The sequence below is a fragment of the Zootoca vivipara genome, chromosome 1, assembly GCF_965207765.1.
Source record: "Zootoca vivipara chromosome 1, rZooViv2.hap1.1, whole genome shotgun sequence".
NCBI classification, from domain to species: domain Eukaryota; kingdom Metazoa; phylum Chordata; class Lepidosauria; order Squamata; family Lacertidae; genus Zootoca; species Zootoca vivipara.
In genome coordinates, this window is record NC_142582.1 from 39,773,984 (window position 1) to 39,792,608 (window position 18,625).

The window sequence follows — 18,625 nt, forward strand, 5'->3', positions numbered from 1 at the left end:
CAATTTTTGCCTCTTATGCTATGTTTGACACTAAAAGCCAAACTATAACTTTTTTAGTTGTAAATCCCTGTGTTGAAACTAAAAACGTCTTCAGTTGGATTATAGCTTCAATAATGTATCTCTTTGTATTTATATATATTGCATTTGTAGGTAGTTTAAAATAACCCAATGAGCCATGAAGTTAATTTCCTCACCTCCATGTTATGTAGCTCACACTGCTACATACAGTTAAAGCTGTTTCTGGTTCTCCCCTCACAAATAACTATTTTGTTCTCACCCATTCCATTTCAGTTAATACCTGTTGATTGTTACTAAAATTGGGGGGGGGGAGGGAATCAATGTGATATTTTGGTGAATTTGCTGTCTCTCTAAAAATGTGTTAGAACAAGTGGTAGACAGATATGCATACAGTTTTAAAGAATGTAGGATTTTATCTTCTTTTTTAGTGCAAAGGTGAGATTAAAATGTAGATCGGGGTGAGTGGGGAACTTGTTGGACTATAACTTCCATCAGTTTATGTTGGACTACAGCTCCCATCAACTGACCATCAGCCATACTGGCTGGGACTGAAGTGAATAGGAGTCCAGCAACATCTTGAGAACCCCCAGTTCATCATCCACTGATATGCAGTGTGTAGGCATTGACTACAAATCCATCCCAGAGTATGAGTATGAGAACGAAATTTGTTCCAGATCCAGCAAAGCTGCTGATTGTGTCATTTTCCTTTTCTTCTTTAATGTAAAATTTCATGAGGACAACAGATTGCGCAGGGTAGGGTTGGGAAACCTTTTTCAAGCCAAGGGCCACATTCTCTTCTGGACACCCTTCTGGGGGGCTACATTCCAGTGATGAGTGGGGCCAGAGGCAAAAGTGGGCACAGCAGCAAATATAAACTTTACCTTTGAACATTAGGCTAGTTTTACACCCAATCACACACTCCTGTCAGTCTTCCATCAGACAGACAAGAGTTTAAGGATGCTCCAACTAGGCCAAGGAGGGTATGCGGCAGGGCCAGTGTTGGCTGGGGAGGGTGTGTGGCATGAGGAGAGTCGCAAGGGCCAGATAAAGAGACATAGAAGGTCACGTTTGGCCCAAGGTTTCCTACCCCCTAACAGTAGGGTATTTTCACCTAGTCACCATGTCACCTCATTGTTGTTGTTGTTTAGTCATTTAGTCGTGTCCGACTCCTCGTGACCCCATGGACCATAGCACGCCAGGCACTCCTGTCTTGCACTGCCTCCCGCAGTTTGGTCAAACTCATGTTCGTAGCTTCGAGAACACTGTCCAACCATCTCGTCCTCTGTCGTCCCCTTCTCCTAGTGCCCTCAATCTTTTCCAACATCAGGGTCTTTTCCAAGGATTCTTCTCTTCTCATGAGGTGGCCAAAGTATTGGAGCCTCAGCTTCACGATCTGTCCTTCCAGGGAGCACTCAGGGCTGATTTCCTTAAGAATGGATAGGTTTGATCTTCTAGCAGTCCATGGGACTCTCAAGAGTCTCCTCCAGAGAGTCCCATTGCTTACTGTCACCTCATTGCTTACTGCTTTTAATTGTTCCAGAGACAAGTCCCAGAATCTGTGCAGTGGGCAGAAGAAAGCATGGTTGAGCAAGTACTATTACATGAAATTGTTTAAGTTCTGTGAATAACCCAAGGACATATATAGAACTTCAGTGATATGCAGATTGCAGACTAAACTGTAGTGTAGAGATCTGATCAAAGGAAGACTGTTTTGAAAAGAAAGGAAATGAGGAATAATTATTTTACCTTATAGCTAAAACAACTGCAGTCTCTTTTTTGAGATTCTGCAGTGACTTAAAGACTCCTGAAATGTTTCCAGAATCAATATTCTATTTCTCATTTGAGGAATAGCAACGTATTTGCAAATATTGTGATGTTCAACATGCACTGACTGCAGATACGGATCTCTGTTCAGTGCTCCTTCAGGCAGGGGATTCTAGGATGTGCACAGTCCATAGTGGTACACCTCCCCCCCCCTTCGACCCAGATGCTGGGATCAAGACTTTTTACTATATAGTATCTCGTTTGTTCTCAGACTGCTGCCAGAATCAATTGAAGGATAGCTGGGTGAATGGATGGATACACCATACATAATGCATTTGAGTGGTCAAAGCGCTTCACTCAGATTGTCTTGTAATCACTACAACAACCCTGTAAGACAGATCAGTATTAACCCCATATTTTCAGATTGGAGGTTGTTTGAGAGAGAGAGTGACTTGCCTAAGACCTTGACAAAAGGAAAATTCAAACCTGGGACTTCCTGATTTTATAGCTCTATCTTTGGTTGCTATGTTACTACCAGTTCCAAACCAACACAGGTCTCTCTCTCTCTCTCTCTCTCTCTCTCTCTCTCTCTCTCTCTCTCTCTCTCTCTCTCACACACACACACACACACACACACACACACACACCACCCATGGGGCATCAAGTCAAAACTTGTTACTCAACATATATTCATACCCACAAGTGTTCTTGTACAGTATACACAGCAGAACTTGTAAGCAAATCAGAGCTTTTTAAAGTTCATTTTATAGTGAGTGCAAGTGAGTGTTGGTTGGGAATTCAATGTATTGGTGATCAACTATTACTATGCGAATAAACCTGCTTGAGTTTCTTGAGAGCAAACACGAGACCCTCCTGGAGTGCCTGCTTCTTATCCCCCTTCCACACTTAAAAAGAACCAGCACCTTACCTTGGGGAGATGGTGGCGGGTGCTTCCACATTTTTCTGCCAATGATCCTAGGATTCATGGTCAGTTCTCAGCAGAAAAGATAGCATTACAAGCAGTGAAGGGACTTGCCCATTGCTGCCACCCCCAACTTGCTCTATGTAAGCTTTTTGGGGGGGGGGGTTTATGGCCAAGGGTAAGGAAGAAGTAGAGATGTCAGAGAGTGCTGCAGCTGAACATTCAAATGGTTCTGAGTGCTTTCAGGCAGAGTAGGGGTGCAAATGCCATCCCTAATACAAGTTTATGTAACAATGAACAACTATCTGCAGGCTAGCTCTGCTGTGTTATTTTCCAGTTTAAACTGTAAAGTCTCTAAAATTAATTTCCCAATGCGTACATGTGTTGTTTATCCAGTACATGTTACTGATGTGCACAGTATTTTGAACAAGGTGCAAAAAGGAATGGTTATCTGATATGATTTCCTTTCTCTGTTAAAGCATCTCTATACATTCATTAAATCGCAGTGAAAAATAATAATGCTGAAGTGACTTTGTGATTGAAGTCGTGCTCCTTATTTGTGCTGTGATTTAATCAATGCAGATACACGCTTGTGCACATTATTACCCCATAATTGGTGGGGGGGGGGGGGGAGGAGAGAGACATGAACTGAAAACTTGCAGCAGACTGCAGATGCACAAGAGTCTGAAGAAAATCCTGAAATACTCCAGTAAAAAAAACACATAAAAATGGATCCCAGAGCAGTAACCACATTAGTGTGTTGAAGTAAAAGGAAAAAATAGTTTTGATCTTTCAGGTGCCCCAAGACTCCGTTGTTTTTAAGGAGAATGGCTGGCTAACATCATCACATTGTTGCTCTGCAAATGAGATTTTAGTAAACCCAAAAGAGATATTTGGATGAGAATAATTCTGTGGGCATCTTTCATGCCACCCACATTTGAATCTTCCTGCAATATCCCTTCAAGCTTCCAGTCAAAAATTATAGTGCTTTGCTGCAAGCTCAGAAGCTGTTGCTGCTGCCTCTGGTCACTCACCTTCCTTGGCAGCACCTCACTTTCATTCCATCAACCAGAGCGGAAGAAGGAAATTAGGCTGCTGGGCTGTTCCCCCCCCCCCCAATTCCCTTTTCTCTTTGTAGCTCAGCTACTAGGCTCTGCAGTTATGAGCAGAGACAAACAGCCAAACCAGAGAGAAAAATGAAACAAAACAGCCCCAAAACACCACTTCCCTTTTCCTTCTCTGATGGCTAAAATTAAAATGAGCAACGCTGGGAGGGTGCTTGGGCTTTGGTAGCCACATGGCTCTCGTTGCTTGTTGTGTGGGGCAAAGAGGGGGCTGGAAGGGCCAGGAGTGCCTGGAGCAGCTGTTGTGATTGACAGCTGTAATAAGTGCATGGAAGGTTAGGCACATATGGTGACACGTTTAGAGATTACTGTGTTTAAACAGATCACTGAATCAGGCTTGTAGTGACAGACTCTTATGTCTCTGACCAAAATGTACCGGTATATCTTTGTCTTCATAGTAACCATAATCCTTGTTCCTTGGTGGTATTTTAACACATTTGGGAAGACATGGTGCACCAGGAGTCTGCTATACAGTACTAAACATATTTACCAGCAGGTCTCACTGAATTTAGTGGAAGCTGCTTTTAAAATAAAATAATAATAATAATGGTTAGGATGAGGCTGCATAATCTTTGAGCTGGGCCAGATCGTATCTACTCTCTCAAGCAGAATTTCAAGATTTAAACCTACTTACTAGTATATGAATAGAACGTGCACAATTAGGTAAACTAAAATCTAGAAAAATGAACCTTTGGGCAGAACAATTCTACCAGATTTGGTATGGGGTGTGTATGTGATTGAGTGGATGAGTTGACAGAACCTGGATTGCCAATGCCAAGGAAGAAGCTCTGTGTGTATGTGGAAGGGAAAGGGTTTTTTCTTTTCTTTTAGGGGACCTTGCATCAACATCCCCCCCAAAAAAGAACCCCAGAAAATAGTATACATTGACAGCAGCCCCAACACACATAAAAAAATCTTACTTTTGCTCTCGTGGTCACCGAAGCAGCAAGAACGTAGGAAGAACAATGTGGAGTTTTACGCATTGGCAATAAGGAGGCCTCTGAGTTTAGACCTCCTGCTCCAGCTGTGTTTCTCCCCCTCTGTTTATGGAGAGGGGGATTGAAAAAAAAATCCTTTGGTCCACAGGACATCATCCCAGGAACCAGAGGACCTTCCCCTAAATAGGTTTTTTAAAATACTCTCATTCAACTTTACTAGATTTCATTTCTAAATGCTAAAGCTGAATTATTTTCTTCTTCTTCAGTAAATAGAGAATTTATGTGTAAGAATAGCACATTATTTAATGTAGATAGTGAAATTCATGATGGCCATAAAAATGAGGTATCAACTCGGCAGCCAGTCTCTCTCTCTGCCTCTCTCACTTAAGCATTTAAGATTAGCAAGATGACCAACTAAAAATGTAATTGGCAGGAAGAAAAGAATGTTTAAAAGTAGAAACTAGGCATATCCTCAAGGTATGTAGGGCAGATGAGCCACTACGATTAAGATAGAGATTTAAGCTAAACTAACATCCAAAACTCTATATTAAAGTGAAATTAGCAATTTCACTTCAAGGAAATTACCGTACCTACTATTTAAAATAGAAACGCTTATCTCATATACTTTCCTTTCTTTATTCCTTTTTCTTTTTTTCTTTTTTTAAAGCATGAATCATTAGCTTGAATTGTAACCCAGAATCACCTTGGTTTTGTGAGTTTAAATTACACCATGCCGTTCATAAAATTGGATGGGGGATTATTTTGGATGTTATAGCCTTAGCCCTAATGTTTCCACTTGTCTTGCGTCATTTTTCACGTTGAACAAATACACAGCATGCCAAGCGGTGTGTAGGCTTTTTTCTCGAAGAAATGTACAAAGCGAGTGTGCTTTTTATTCTTATTTCAAATCTGTCCTTAGCTGAGCAAGAAGAAAATAGTGTGAGAAAGTCCTTTATGGGGAGGCCCATGTCTATCTTGGATATATACCAGCACAGTCTCTGTGGCCATTATGGAGAGGATGGACCTGAACAATTAGCACATTACAGTTTTATTGAGCAGCTGAATGGAACTTCCACTAAAGATGGCAAGAGCAAAAAGATCCCTAGTGTGAGTTTTCTCGCTTTCTTTGATGCTATTACCTCTCTTCTTTCTTGAGGGATATGTCTGGTTTGCTTTCTTTTTCTGCACGCATCATTACTATTTATTGATGTCCAGATTGAAAATGTCACATGGACTGCAGGGAAGAGTAAAAGGAACTTTTAAGTATTTTCTTTCCTTGAGGCAAGTTATATATATATATGTGGCAGCGACTTTCGTAGCAACATCCTGCGAATGCCGAACATTAAAGATCGGCTGGCGTTCAGTGTTGTCAGTTTTTACAAGCGGAAATTTGGAAGGTTGCTTATAGCTGCTTTGAGCCATTTTGCAATAAACCACAGTGCATCAAATAATGCACTATAACTATAAACAGCACTGCTCTTTAAAATATATGCAGAGTGAGAGAACGTGTGTGCACAACTGAAACCACCAATAAGATCCAGAGTCACTTGGTTTATTTTTTAAAACAATGAACAGATTACAGAAATGCAGTTACATATAGCCAAGGTTTTAAGATGAGTTTATGTAGCCCAGTCACATGCTCTGAGCCTATTTATATAATTAATGTATCCTCTGCCTTTCCTCCAAGGAGCTCAAGACAGAGTACACAGTTCTCTTCCCCTCCTCGTTTTATCCTCACAGCTTTCCTGTTAGGTAGGTTAAACGGAAATTCAGTGACCCAGTTCACGCGTAACACCAACCCAAACCATGGCATAACATGAATGAATGAACAGGCCAGTTCCCAGAGCTAAGATCGCAGCCACTGTGCTCTTCTCCTAATGCAGCTGCTGCTGTGTTACCAGGGGCTAAGCCATGGTTTGTCTCACTCCATGATTTGTAACCAAGGTTTGTTCTTGGCTTACTGCTTGTGGTTTGTCTGGAGCAGCACAAGCCACAAACCCAAGGATCCTTAGAGCACCTGGTTGTCTCTTCCTGTTGGAGACCTCAGAATGGACCTTTGCCAGTTGGGTGTACATGCCTTTTTCATTGCAGGACCTGCACCTTCTTCCCAACAGTCCCTAACCACAATCTCATGTTGTGGTTTCTTTCCTCGCCTTTGCACTTCTTCCTTTCTCTCCCCTGGCTCTCCACGGGGCTTACTAACTGAGGCCTGCTTCCTTTCTATATACCTTTATCTCTCCTGGTAATCCAACTCTTTCTCTCCTGGTTTCACTTTCATTGCTCTGTAGCCTCTCCATATCCTATAAACTCTTCAAATGTCCTCTCTATTCTATATTTATGCCCGGGACCTCTCCCTGATGTTTCAGCATCCTGCCTTTTTCTGCAGCTGCTGTGAGCATCTTTGTAATACCCCACAGCTGCTGCCATCCTGTCACCTCTGGCTCACTTGCGTCTTCATGTGAACTAGTAGGGAAAGCAGTGACAAGGAAAGCAGCATCACCTCCTGCATCCTTCTTATACACAGCTTAGCAACAGGTAGCACAGCAGCAGGAGGACATGAGAGAGGAGCACAGCAGCTGTGATAATTGTTCCAGGAGCTGGCATATTTGCTTGTTCATGCTAAGCCATAGTTTGGCATAGCTTTATGTGCACACTGGGTTACTGACTGGCCCAAGGTCTTCCAGTGAGCTTCACAGCAATTTGAATCTAGGCCTTCCCAGTCCTGGCGTGATATTCTACAGTGTGGCATTTTCCTTAGTCTTAGTTCAATGTTTGAAAATGACTGTCAGCTGCTGTTTCTTTTGTCCTTGCTCTTTCAGTTTTTAGCCTCACATGTCCTGCCGAAATTATGGTCAAGCAAAACTACCTGGGGTTTTTTATTTTAAAAATCAGGAAATTAATTATTACAGTATTTTTAATTTAAAGCCCACTAAAATGTGTTTGTCAAAGTGTTTGTGTTGCCTTGTTTACGTGATTACTGCTTTCCCTTTTATTCACTCTGTTTTTACTGTAAGCTTGCTTGGAGTTGGCTGTAAATACTGGATTGCTTTAGACACCAGGCTTTGGTCTGTGCTGTGTTTAACTCTGAAAGTCTGTCATTCACAAATGTCCATCAGCCTTGTGTCTAGCAATATCTGGCAAGTCTAGTTTAGTAGTCATGGCAATGTGCATAATACAGAGGGGGAGAAATTGAGGAAGGGACACTTCTAGGTGGAACAGAGAGTTAGTTGTTCCATCACCGAAAAAGTAAACATTGAAGTGGAAAGACACAAACGGTACCTCGATACTTTTAATATATGTGCAATCAAAGACAGACAGTCCTAACACCTCTCAAGCAAAACAGAATAAATGCCATTTTGTAAAGTGTTTCATAGCTTTACTTTGTATTATTAGTTTTTAAAGAATGATGTTAATACAACTATACAAAAAAGAATAAAGGAAAGGAAAGGAACTAGATGTTCTACTGCTAAAATGCTTAGAAATCACAATTATTTGAGGAAGATAAATGCTATGAAAAGCTGCAACCTTGGTTTGTGGCATCTAAGATCTCAAGCTACAAATGCATGAATCTCTTTGGTTTGTTCTATGTCAGATATGAAGAACTGGGGTAGTTGCTGGTTTTGCATGGCTTAAATACAGGGGTACATTTCTGGAATGTGTAAATGCAGCATTGGGTAAATGTTGGTTTGAAGGGATAAGAAAACAGTGCTGCTTGGGAGAGAGGCTGATGAGTGAGCAATACACCAATTGTTGGGTTGTAGGTAATTTTTCTCCAGCATGTTGTTGTGCAGCAGCATGTTGGGTTGGTTTTTAATATTTACCATCCTGAAGACAGCGGACTCTTGAGAGCTCAGTAAAACACATAGGATTTACCTATTTTAGTATTAAACGCTGCAGGATGACAAATGAGGAGCAGTGCCTGTGTTAAGCAAACTGCCCCTGAAATTTTGCAGAGGCAAAAAAAGTCATGGCTTCCATAAAGCAATTTAGATCTATAAGGGGTCTGTTTAAAACAAAGCGTTATGTGCCTGTAATCCCACTTCTAAGAAAAATGTGAAGGTTTAGTGGGAGGAAACATAGGTGTCATGATGGACAGAATGAGTTTACTCTGTTGTCAAAAGAGCAGTGTGCCATGGCTCTGTGTAAGGTAGCTCAATTAAAGAGAATCGTAAAGCATGAATAAAATAATAAAATGGTGATTTCAGACTGCTTCTCTAACAGTTTTGGAGGGAACCTCTGCTAAGGTGTCCAATTCCCTGTTTGTTTGTTTTATTTGGCAGGGATACCTACATATTTTGCTGCTGTGTGGCAGGAGCACTTTTCTTTCCATCTCTGCACTTCAGTGTCAGGAGAAGCTGAAGGCATGGCTGAACCCATGTTATAAAGCATAGGAAGCCTGCCAGAAAACAGGCAGCACTTCGTAGTGTAGCATAATAAATCACAATATATATCATATTATTAGTGCAAAGCTAATGTACTGAAGCCAAGATTGTATATAATGTATTATTTATTATACAGTTGGGGAAAATATCAGTCAGTCTATTGCTAGTTTGCTACATACTTTGCAGTGGGCCATGACCAGGATGGTTGCCGGCTCCACCTTCTTCCTCTCTCGGGGGGGGGGGGGGAGTCACTACATCCCACTGACACACATGCACACTGAGGTTTAAGCAGCAGGGCAGTCAGTGGCCCCAGCATTATGGCAACAACCAGCTGGTCTCATATTGCAGAGAGACGGCTGGTCTGATTATGCAATTAAGAACCAGTAAAACACTCTCCAGCAAAAGTAGTACTGTGAAGGTTAAACAAAGAATAAGAAGTGGGTCCTACAAACCAAAATACCTAATGTGTCAAAAACCAGGATAAATAGGCGCTGCTTCAGTGTACAGCAGCAGCTATCACAACAGAAATTGTGGACACACAGCCATGGTTTAAGGGCTACCTTAGAGAGGACCCTTTTCAGGGCTGCCATCTCCCACATGTCTGAGAGTGACTGAAGGTCTCCTTCTACTGGCCTTAACACCTGAGATGGTCTGTAGGAAAGGAGACAGTCTTCCAGATGTTTGGGGTCTAAGTCATTTAGGGTTTTAATCACCAATGTGAGCATCTGGAATTGGGCCTGCAGGCAGCAACACAGGACACTAAATGGGCAGCAGGAGCAAGGAAATGGGCTTACTCAGGGCATCCTCCCCCAGGACCCCAATAATTTGGAGCCAGCACCAGGTTTGCTATAATAGTGTGTCTCAGTGTCGTAATTCCTTATGGATAAAATGAGCAGATGTTTTCTAGTATGCCACATGCTTAATTCCTATAGCCCAGGGGTCCCCAGACTTACCGGGCTGCGGGCCGGAGGGCAGGGGAGTGTGCGCGCGGCGGGCCGGAGGGCGGGGGAGTGCGCGCCCATGCGCACACGCACATGGGCGGGAAAAAATCGCCGAAAATCGCTTGTGCGCATGCGTATGGGCCTCCCCCGACCCGGACGTGCACCGGAAATGACCTCTTCTGGGTCGGGAGAGGCCCATACGCATGCGCACAAAGGATTTTCGGCGATTTTTTCCCGATTTTGAAGATCGCCGCCGCGCCGCGTGCCGTAAGAGCGGGCGGCGGCAGTGGGCAGCGGGGGTCGTCGCGGGCCGGATTGGGAGGCCAATTGGGCCGCATCCGGCCCGGGGGCCGTAGTCTGGGGGACCCCTGCTATAGCCTGTGTCTTTCCTTACTTTGGAGTGTTATCTACTCTATATAAATATCAACCCTGCATGACCTCAAAAATTCTTAAGCTCTGTGCCTCCCACATATAAAATGTTGGTTTGTTGGCAAATTGGTTTGATGTTGAATTTTTATGGTCTGTAATTCTTAGCAATTGATTTGTTCATGCATGTGCTTTGTAACCCAAGGGTATAGTTGAGAATTGTGACCAGCTCTGCTCATAGTTCAAGCAAAAGCATTTAAAGTTAATTGAAGGGTGCATATTATTTCCCTTACATCAGAATTATCACACCATTGATATCTTTTTTTCCGATACAACAGCATTGCTATTGATTGTGGTATTACAAAATTGAGAGAAGAATGTTTTTTAAAAACAGATCCAATCTTTGTTTTTGAGGTACCCTCTAGGGACTTTTGCAGATGACAGAGAAATATAATGAGGTGTGTTCAGGCATTTGGGGACAGGAGCAGAGCACACATGTACCCCCCAACCCTGATGTTCTGGTGCTTGTCCTTGACCTTCCCCATGTTTCCCCAAAAGGCCTGCTGCAGGAGTCTTCTATTCACATTCACTTGAGTACATAGAGCCAGGTATTCTCCTTCTCTTAAATCAAATACAATGACAAGTCCCTCGCACATCTTCCCTGCTCAGTGCAGAGGAGGTCAGGGACTTGTGCAGGGCGCAGTGCATGGGGACATTGCAGGCAGCCTTGTGTGCATGCCCCTGTGGGATGTCCATGCAGGTAGCATACCTGAACACACCTCTATTTTATTTACTCTATTGGGCACCAGTGGTATGATGTCATTTCCATATAGATTGGGGGAGAGTGAGGAAGAATGTACTGTATTGTTTGGTGCTATGCTACAGTTCAAAGTAAGCAAATCACACTTTTCAGCAACAAAATGTGGCTTTTGACATGCAGAATAATACAATTTATGTGCAAGTCCAATAATTTTCTTGGTTTGCCACAGTAAAATTTCCTCTGTTTCATGCTCTGTTTCATCCATGGAATCCTAAGGGGCTATGACTTTAAGCAATGTTCTTCTGCAATTTCTGGATAATTCATTGGCGTTAGTGAAAGAACAGCATTTAGTAGGTTGAAATATTGACTACTGTATTTATCTTTCATAGGATTTTACCAGAAACCCCTTGAAACCAAAGAGACATATGTTTGTTTTAATAAACTTGAAACCTGAGGAAGGTTTTAGGAAATGGGTAGAACATATTTGTATTTACTATTTTAAGTATATGTTTCCTTACTTCTGAGGTATACCCTAAAATGCTTAGTCTGATCCCCTGGCTGTGCTGCAGCTGGCCTACCTATTTGTTACTACATTGAGGACTCTGGTTTCTCTTCAGATCATATAAGCCTTCCATTCTTTTATTACGTCAGTAATTCCACTGCAAGGCTCAGTTAGCCAAAGAGACTTACGTTCACCTAAATGTAGCTTTCCATTTGTTTTGTTTTTCCCTTCATGCGGCAGAGTGGTTTTGTGTATTGTGCAGATGATTCATTAAGGAGTTTTGATGCTCATATTACCGTGCCTTGCAATTCAAGAACTAGCTAGCAGAGATGAGCAGATTTTTTTAAAAAAAAACATACACACTCCACTAAGAAAGGAGATGCTGCTGATTTGGCTGTGGTTTTGAACAGTATTGAAATGGCTTCTTTCCCAGATGAACTTGGGGTTTTGTTTTTTTTGACTGAGTGAATTGATGTGGAATTAATGGCATAAACATGTCTCATTGGGCTTGTGAGACTTCAGATGTATCATATTGGCACAAACTGTTATCCAAATTAGGCCTATCAAAAGGATGATTATATTTGGTGCTACTTATACTGCTTATCACTTTGAAACATTCCAAAGCATTTTGCCATCACAACTTGAATCCAAAGATCCCTGTAAATAGTGTCACCAGTAGGATAGCATGAAGGCTTGCATACCAGGGGTGTGCAGAAATTGACCTGGTTCACATACCGGTATAACATTAAACCATGATTTATCAAATTATTAACCCATGGGTTAGTGTCTTGTATGAGCCCTGTCCAGCAGCTTAACTATGGTATGTTTGCTGCCAACAAACACAATATGAAGCCATAGTTTATTGTTGTCATATGAACATATTTTGCTGTAATTGTGGCTTGTTGTTAACATACAAATCCAGCACTCATCCTTAACTGTGGTTTGTTTTATCACGCCACCCTAGACACTCATCAAAAGCAAAAGATAAAAACAACGGGGGGGAAAACAAACTTTGGGAAAACTGACCAGCTTGCTCTGTGACAGCTATTTAGTTTAGAAAAAAGTGATAATTCCATTATATTGATGTGTTCATTGATATGGAAGTTTTAGATCAGAAACTGTAACATGTTGCAGGCGCTAATGTCTTTCCATATGTTGCCAAATTAGACATTCTTCATAAATCATAGATTTTTGTACTCAAACTGAAAAAGAAACCAGATATGATAACTCATACGAAAAGCAAGCTGCAAAAGGAGGAATGCATAATAAAACCATAAGTAAAAAATGAATATGCTTTGCCATCTCCTGTGAACCGAATCTAGCAGAAACACAGTACTGAGAAGAAATATTTCAGATAAGGGGGAAAGATCTATAGAATCCATACATAGCTGGAGGACCCAACATAAAATTTAAAGCTGCATATATGCAGAGGCATGTTGCTCTGGGTAGGAATCACAGATTTCTATCAATTTGTGGGACTTTAACATAAAAATAAAAGCAAGTCAGGGAAGAATGGCTGATGCTGTTGTGTGTTGTTCCCACTACTGAAATAAATTATATTGAATCCCATATTCCTTTAACTTTGTGGCCTGTACACATAGATCCAGAGTGAACACATTCTGGTAGATGTGTCATAACATATATGTATAAACATATGTGTATGTTATGTATTAAGGAACTTCCTCATACTTTCCCTGAAAAATAGGACAAGCAGCCCTGTTGGAGGAAAGGTATGCCACATTGTAAATCTGCAGAACTCAAAACAAAATTCAGCAGGCTGCATTTCAGCTTTTGACCTCACTATTAATAGTCCTTCCAAACCAGTAAGGGAGGTATGCACATGTAAGCATCCCATCTGTGCATGCAGATCCTGCATCTATTAGGGGTGATAATGCAGCAGATAGGAATTGTTTGCACCAGTAAGCCGACTTGTGAGATTTCTGATAGTGGAACACTGATTTATCAACTTGGACCATAAATTGTTCGGTTGTTTTTGTACAGGAGCTTTGCAGAACACCAAATTTTGAACATTGAGGCAAAATTGTTCTACAGAAATTTCTAAAAGATTTTGTAGAGTTTTGCATGTAGAAGACTTGATCCCAGCAAGGCTCCTGTGACCTTTTGTTCTATATGCTGGGTACGTATGCCAGCTAGGTATATCCCATTAGTTAAAAAGACTGACTGTCTGACCTGTGTTGCCATGTGTTGTTGTTATAAGGTAAGCAAATAACAGTAATCATCATCCACAATGGGAATAGCCTACTTTTTGTGTGTGCTAATTTAACCTCATATTTAAATAGGAGTGGACATATAGGACAATGAAGTAGAACTGAGCACTTGTACAATGCTAAATCTTGTCTTTCCTACTGAAATCTTTTAACATTACCAACCCCTATTGGTGTTGTCCATTAAAAATGCTTGCACACTGCAACTATCAATGCTTGTCTGATGTACACAGCAGCCCATGTTTCTCTTTAGTAGAATTCAGTAAGCCATTGGTTGAATGGGCTGAAAAAGGCCAAACATATGTGCCTTATAAAGGTATCAGCATTCCACATTTCTTACTTTCAAGGTTCAATTAACCTCAAAAATAGTGGTGCATCCTTAAAGATTTATTCACTTCTAAACAAAATAGAACAAATTAAGAGAGTTGAAAGGATGCTATGTCAACTAACCATATGTAATTGGTCTTTCTAGTAGGTGGATAAATGACTAAGGAATATATGTTGGATAAAAAGGAAAATGTTGATCCTTGGTTCACTTTAATTGTGACATTCATAGCCATTTGTCAAACAATGACAGATGCAGTCACTGCAACTTGCAGCATCGCCTAAAGTACAGTAAAGTTTCTTCCATTTGTCATCATGACCTCTTCAGTCTTGAAGCTGTAGAAATGAAATTGACGTTTTATGTTCCTTCACATTCCTATTGTTGCCTAGGAGTGGATTGTAATAAACTGATACAATGAATCCTACACAGGACTGAATAGGGCATTCAAAGCAACAAATGACAAATATTACTTAGGAAGTTTGTAAGACAGTGTAATTGTTATAACAGTACAAACGTCATTACTAATAAAAGAAAGAGATAAAAACTAATTTGAATGCAATAAACATGGCATTGACTCAATCAAGATAAGAGAAGTTGGGAAGAAGTGCTGCTCAAAAACATAGCCCCTCCTTTTTTATAATGCAGGATTGGAAAAATATTTTGACTCCAAAAGGAGAATCTGATCAGCCAAGTTAAATTACATGAATAATGCTAACGTATTTCAGGGAATTGGTTTTTTTCTTCTTTATAGCCGAAATGTACCTTCTTCATTTATAACATTGATATGCTCTGCATTATGCAGTTAAATATTATGAAGAAAGGAATAGGAAATTACTGATATACTAATATGAGAGTTATGTTCTCGGCATGATGAGTGGGGAATATGTTACATAGCTTGCATTAATGAGAATTGTGTACAGCATTGAAAATGAACTGCCGAACCATTTTGTATTTCTTCAGTGGCACGTTGTATGATTCTTTCTGCTTCAGATTTGGCCAATCTTAGCTGCTTTTGTTTTCCTCTCTCATTTTCAGAGCATTGAAAGTAAATATCTGGGCTATAGTTATAGGTTGTAAACTCCTAGAGAACCTGTGGGTTGTGCACAGTTTATTCTTCCACACAATTATAGGTTTGCACTATCAATGGGTATTTATTTCTTGTTTTTTTTAATACATATAGTCCTAACAACCCTCCATTAACTTAGGATAGTGTATTTTACAACCCCCAACTGCATTTTGGATTTTTCATAATATTTCACCAATTCCTCTGCCAACACTAGAGAAAGATGTGTTATCACTCAAGAATGCTTTAAGATCGTGGGAGAATGGATACAGTCGGTGCTTTTTTGTGGTTTTTTTTTCTTAAGGAGGTACCAGTATTCATTTCTTGGTTGTGGGTGCCAGATAAAGATTGATGCCATGGAAAACAAAAAATAGAGGTGACAGTACCATCACACAAACACACACACAAAGCACTGAAGAAGAAATTGAATATAAACTGAGGATGAAAAATTGATCTCGCATGTAATAATCAGGCAGTGATCCATGAAGGGGCACCTTTCTATTTACTTACCTGCAAATGGGGACAGTGACAGAGATTGGCAGAAGGTGAAGAGGTTTTTCCCCTTGCTTCCCCTTGAGTTTTTGGACAGAACAGTGGTCCAAGTGCTCTATCAATCTTGATGTGCTATTTCTAACAGTGTCAGAAAAATGGAGGGAGGAAGGAAGGAAGGAAACTTTCCCCCTTGCTGCTTTCAAGTTAATAATGGGAAGGATGGAAAGAATGCCTTGGGGCTCATGGGGAAGGGATCCTTTCATTTCATGACACTCTCAGATTGTCTCAAGAAACTTGTTTCCAGTTTTGGAGAAAACAAATCTGTTTATTTCCAGTTAAGCCCAAGAAGAGCCTAGGGACGTTCATGTATCTCTAATAATCGGGGGCAATGGGATTTGAAGAATAGTGGGATCCAATGTTGCTGATAGGATTTACAGGTCCCAGAACATTTGCGAGTAAATGAGTTAGGCCTCTGGTCATAATGCCCTTCATTTTAATACAAATCAGGAAGCCAGTAATGTAAGGAGGGTAAACAGTGTGAATGAAAAGAGGTTGGTGGAGGATATTGATCAGCCTTGCAGTTTATCAAAACAAACTAAGGTTCATGTGAGAGAGCAGCAGGCCTTATTATATACTGGCACCAGGCCAAAAAAGAATGTTATTGGGCAGTGGGCACAGAAGCGGTGGCAGGGGGTGGGGGTGGAATACCTGCCTTGTTGCAGGATGGATAGCTAACCTACACAACAAAGAGCTATGATCAGACCAAGGTCCTATGCATTCCAACATGCTACATCACATGGTCAACAGCCACATGCCTCTGGGTGTATTTCTATTATTGAAAGAGAGGACATGTTATTGAAGGAGAGGACATTCAATAAATAGCACACATGATACACATGTGTGCGCGTGCTTGTGTCCATGTACATCTTGTTGCTATGCTATTCCTTTCATTCTGAAACCTTAAAATTCAAGGAGCACATTCCCTGTGAATAGTTTAATATAAGGTTGCCAGACGTCCCCGTTTCCTGGGGACAGTCCCCGGATTTACAACCAGTCCCCATACAAAAGCCATTGAAGTTGAAAAGTGTCCCCAGATTCATTGAAAAAAATCTGGTAACCTTAGTTTAATATACAAACACACATACAGATCTAGATATAGACACACAACTATGTCATGCAGGTATGGGAATGAGCTGGCTTATTCTGTGCTGATCAGAATCACAAACATTATCCAATAGCATTTAAAGAACAGCATTCCATAAGGAATTGCAGAATGCACAAAAAAGTATATATTTCCTACAAAAGAGACACAAAACTTTTGATTCCTGAGTATGCTAAAGCTATCCAATATTAGAAGCGCAATATTAGACAGTATGGCCTGTCCATTCAAAATATTGCAGGTTTTAGGGCTGGGGAAATGGCATTTATTCTCTACAGAACAGCAATTTTGAGAGAGGACATGCAGACTGTGTGCAATGAACGTGCCTTTATTCCAAACAAAAAACTTGAACATATGGAAGGGCCTCTAGATATTACTTTCTCCTTCCATTCCTCATTATGAACTCAGAACTGAGTTTCTCAGCTAATTTGAATGCTGGAGTCAGTAGCATAATAATAGTACACAACATAGTCTTGCAGCATTACTCTCCTCAAATGCAATCCAACAGGCAAAGCAAAACAAAACTGATGGTTTCCTATAGGAACTTAACCTAGGTAGGTGGTGTCAGCAATTATGGAACATTGCGCTTGCTGAGAAACTGATAAAACTGCACAAGACCACCAGAGAATCAGATACTTGGGTGGAGGGAGTGGTTTCCCCTTTTATTATGTTTGTTAGCACAGAAAGCACACCACATAAACCACCAACCACTCATAGGATATATCGGAGAGATATTTGGGGTTGATATTGAATGTTAGTATTTCATTCTCACATTGCTGGATCATATGATCCTGTGTTTACTTTTCTGTACTGTTATGTGTATGGGAACGGAAGTCAATCTGAGAAGCTTCCGCTCTTTGTTTTCTCTCTCTCTTCTGAGGGAACTGTCTGTGTGAGAAGACGCTCGTCATGATGCTTTTGTTTTCTTTGCTGTAAATAAAGACTTGATTCTACATATCCAGCACAATCTTGCTTTTCGCTTACTCTGCTAATGCGTGCTCACATCTACGGATGTGGGTTGAAGTGTTTTATGGGACTGAGTCTGGAGGAATGTCCCGATATCGTTGTTGTTGTTTATTTTTTTATGATTTTTTTACTACACACACACACACACACACTGCAAAAGCCGCTATACACAACAAAGCAGCTATTGGAAGAGGTCACAAAAGTGTACAACCTCGTTGAGTTCAGCTACCTTGCTTACTTAGTGGAGAACATTTAGAATTGCAGCTTTCAAATATTGCTTGAAAGTGGCCCAATTCCACACATATCGCTGAACCGTAGTTAAACATCAACTGTTATTTGAAATGAATGAGGAGAATACGTGGTGCTCATTGGTGCCCAGTTTGCTGCTAGAGCCCACTCATTTCTTTGTCACAAATAAATATTTAATTGTATTTATTTTATTACTTTTATACTTATTGAAGGGATGTTGTTGTTTTCCTCTAATGTTCTTGTGGGAAAGGAAGGTTAAACATACTTAAAAATAAGACACCAGGCTCAATTTATGAAATGATTTATATGTTTTAAAGATTCCTATTTATTATCTTCCCAAAAAAGATAGTTTAATCCAGTTCCTTTCTGAACTGAGAGATTTGGCCTATACAAGGTCTACTCTGAAGTAAAGCCCATAAAGTTCTGCGG

The 18,625-nt window shown here is 40.7% G+C and overlaps 1 protein-coding gene across 7 annotated transcripts in view; it reads left to right on the forward strand.

The window, feature by feature from the left end:
• Positions 1–18,625, forward strand: part of NCKAP5 (NCK associated protein 5) — a 492,200-nt gene that overhangs the window by 442,033 nt on the left and 31,542 nt on the right. For 6 of the 7 annotated variants that reach the window (XM_035130237.3, XM_035130308.3, XM_088652144.1 and 3 more), the window contains one exon: positions 5,686–5,873. The exons of the other annotated variant lie outside the window; for it this stretch is intronic. In XM_035130237.3, the coding sequence (XP_034986128.3) occupies positions 5,686–5,873 (188 nt within the window). The remainder of the gene's footprint in view (positions 1–5,685; positions 5,874–18,625) is intronic. 7 annotated transcript variants of the gene reach the window in all.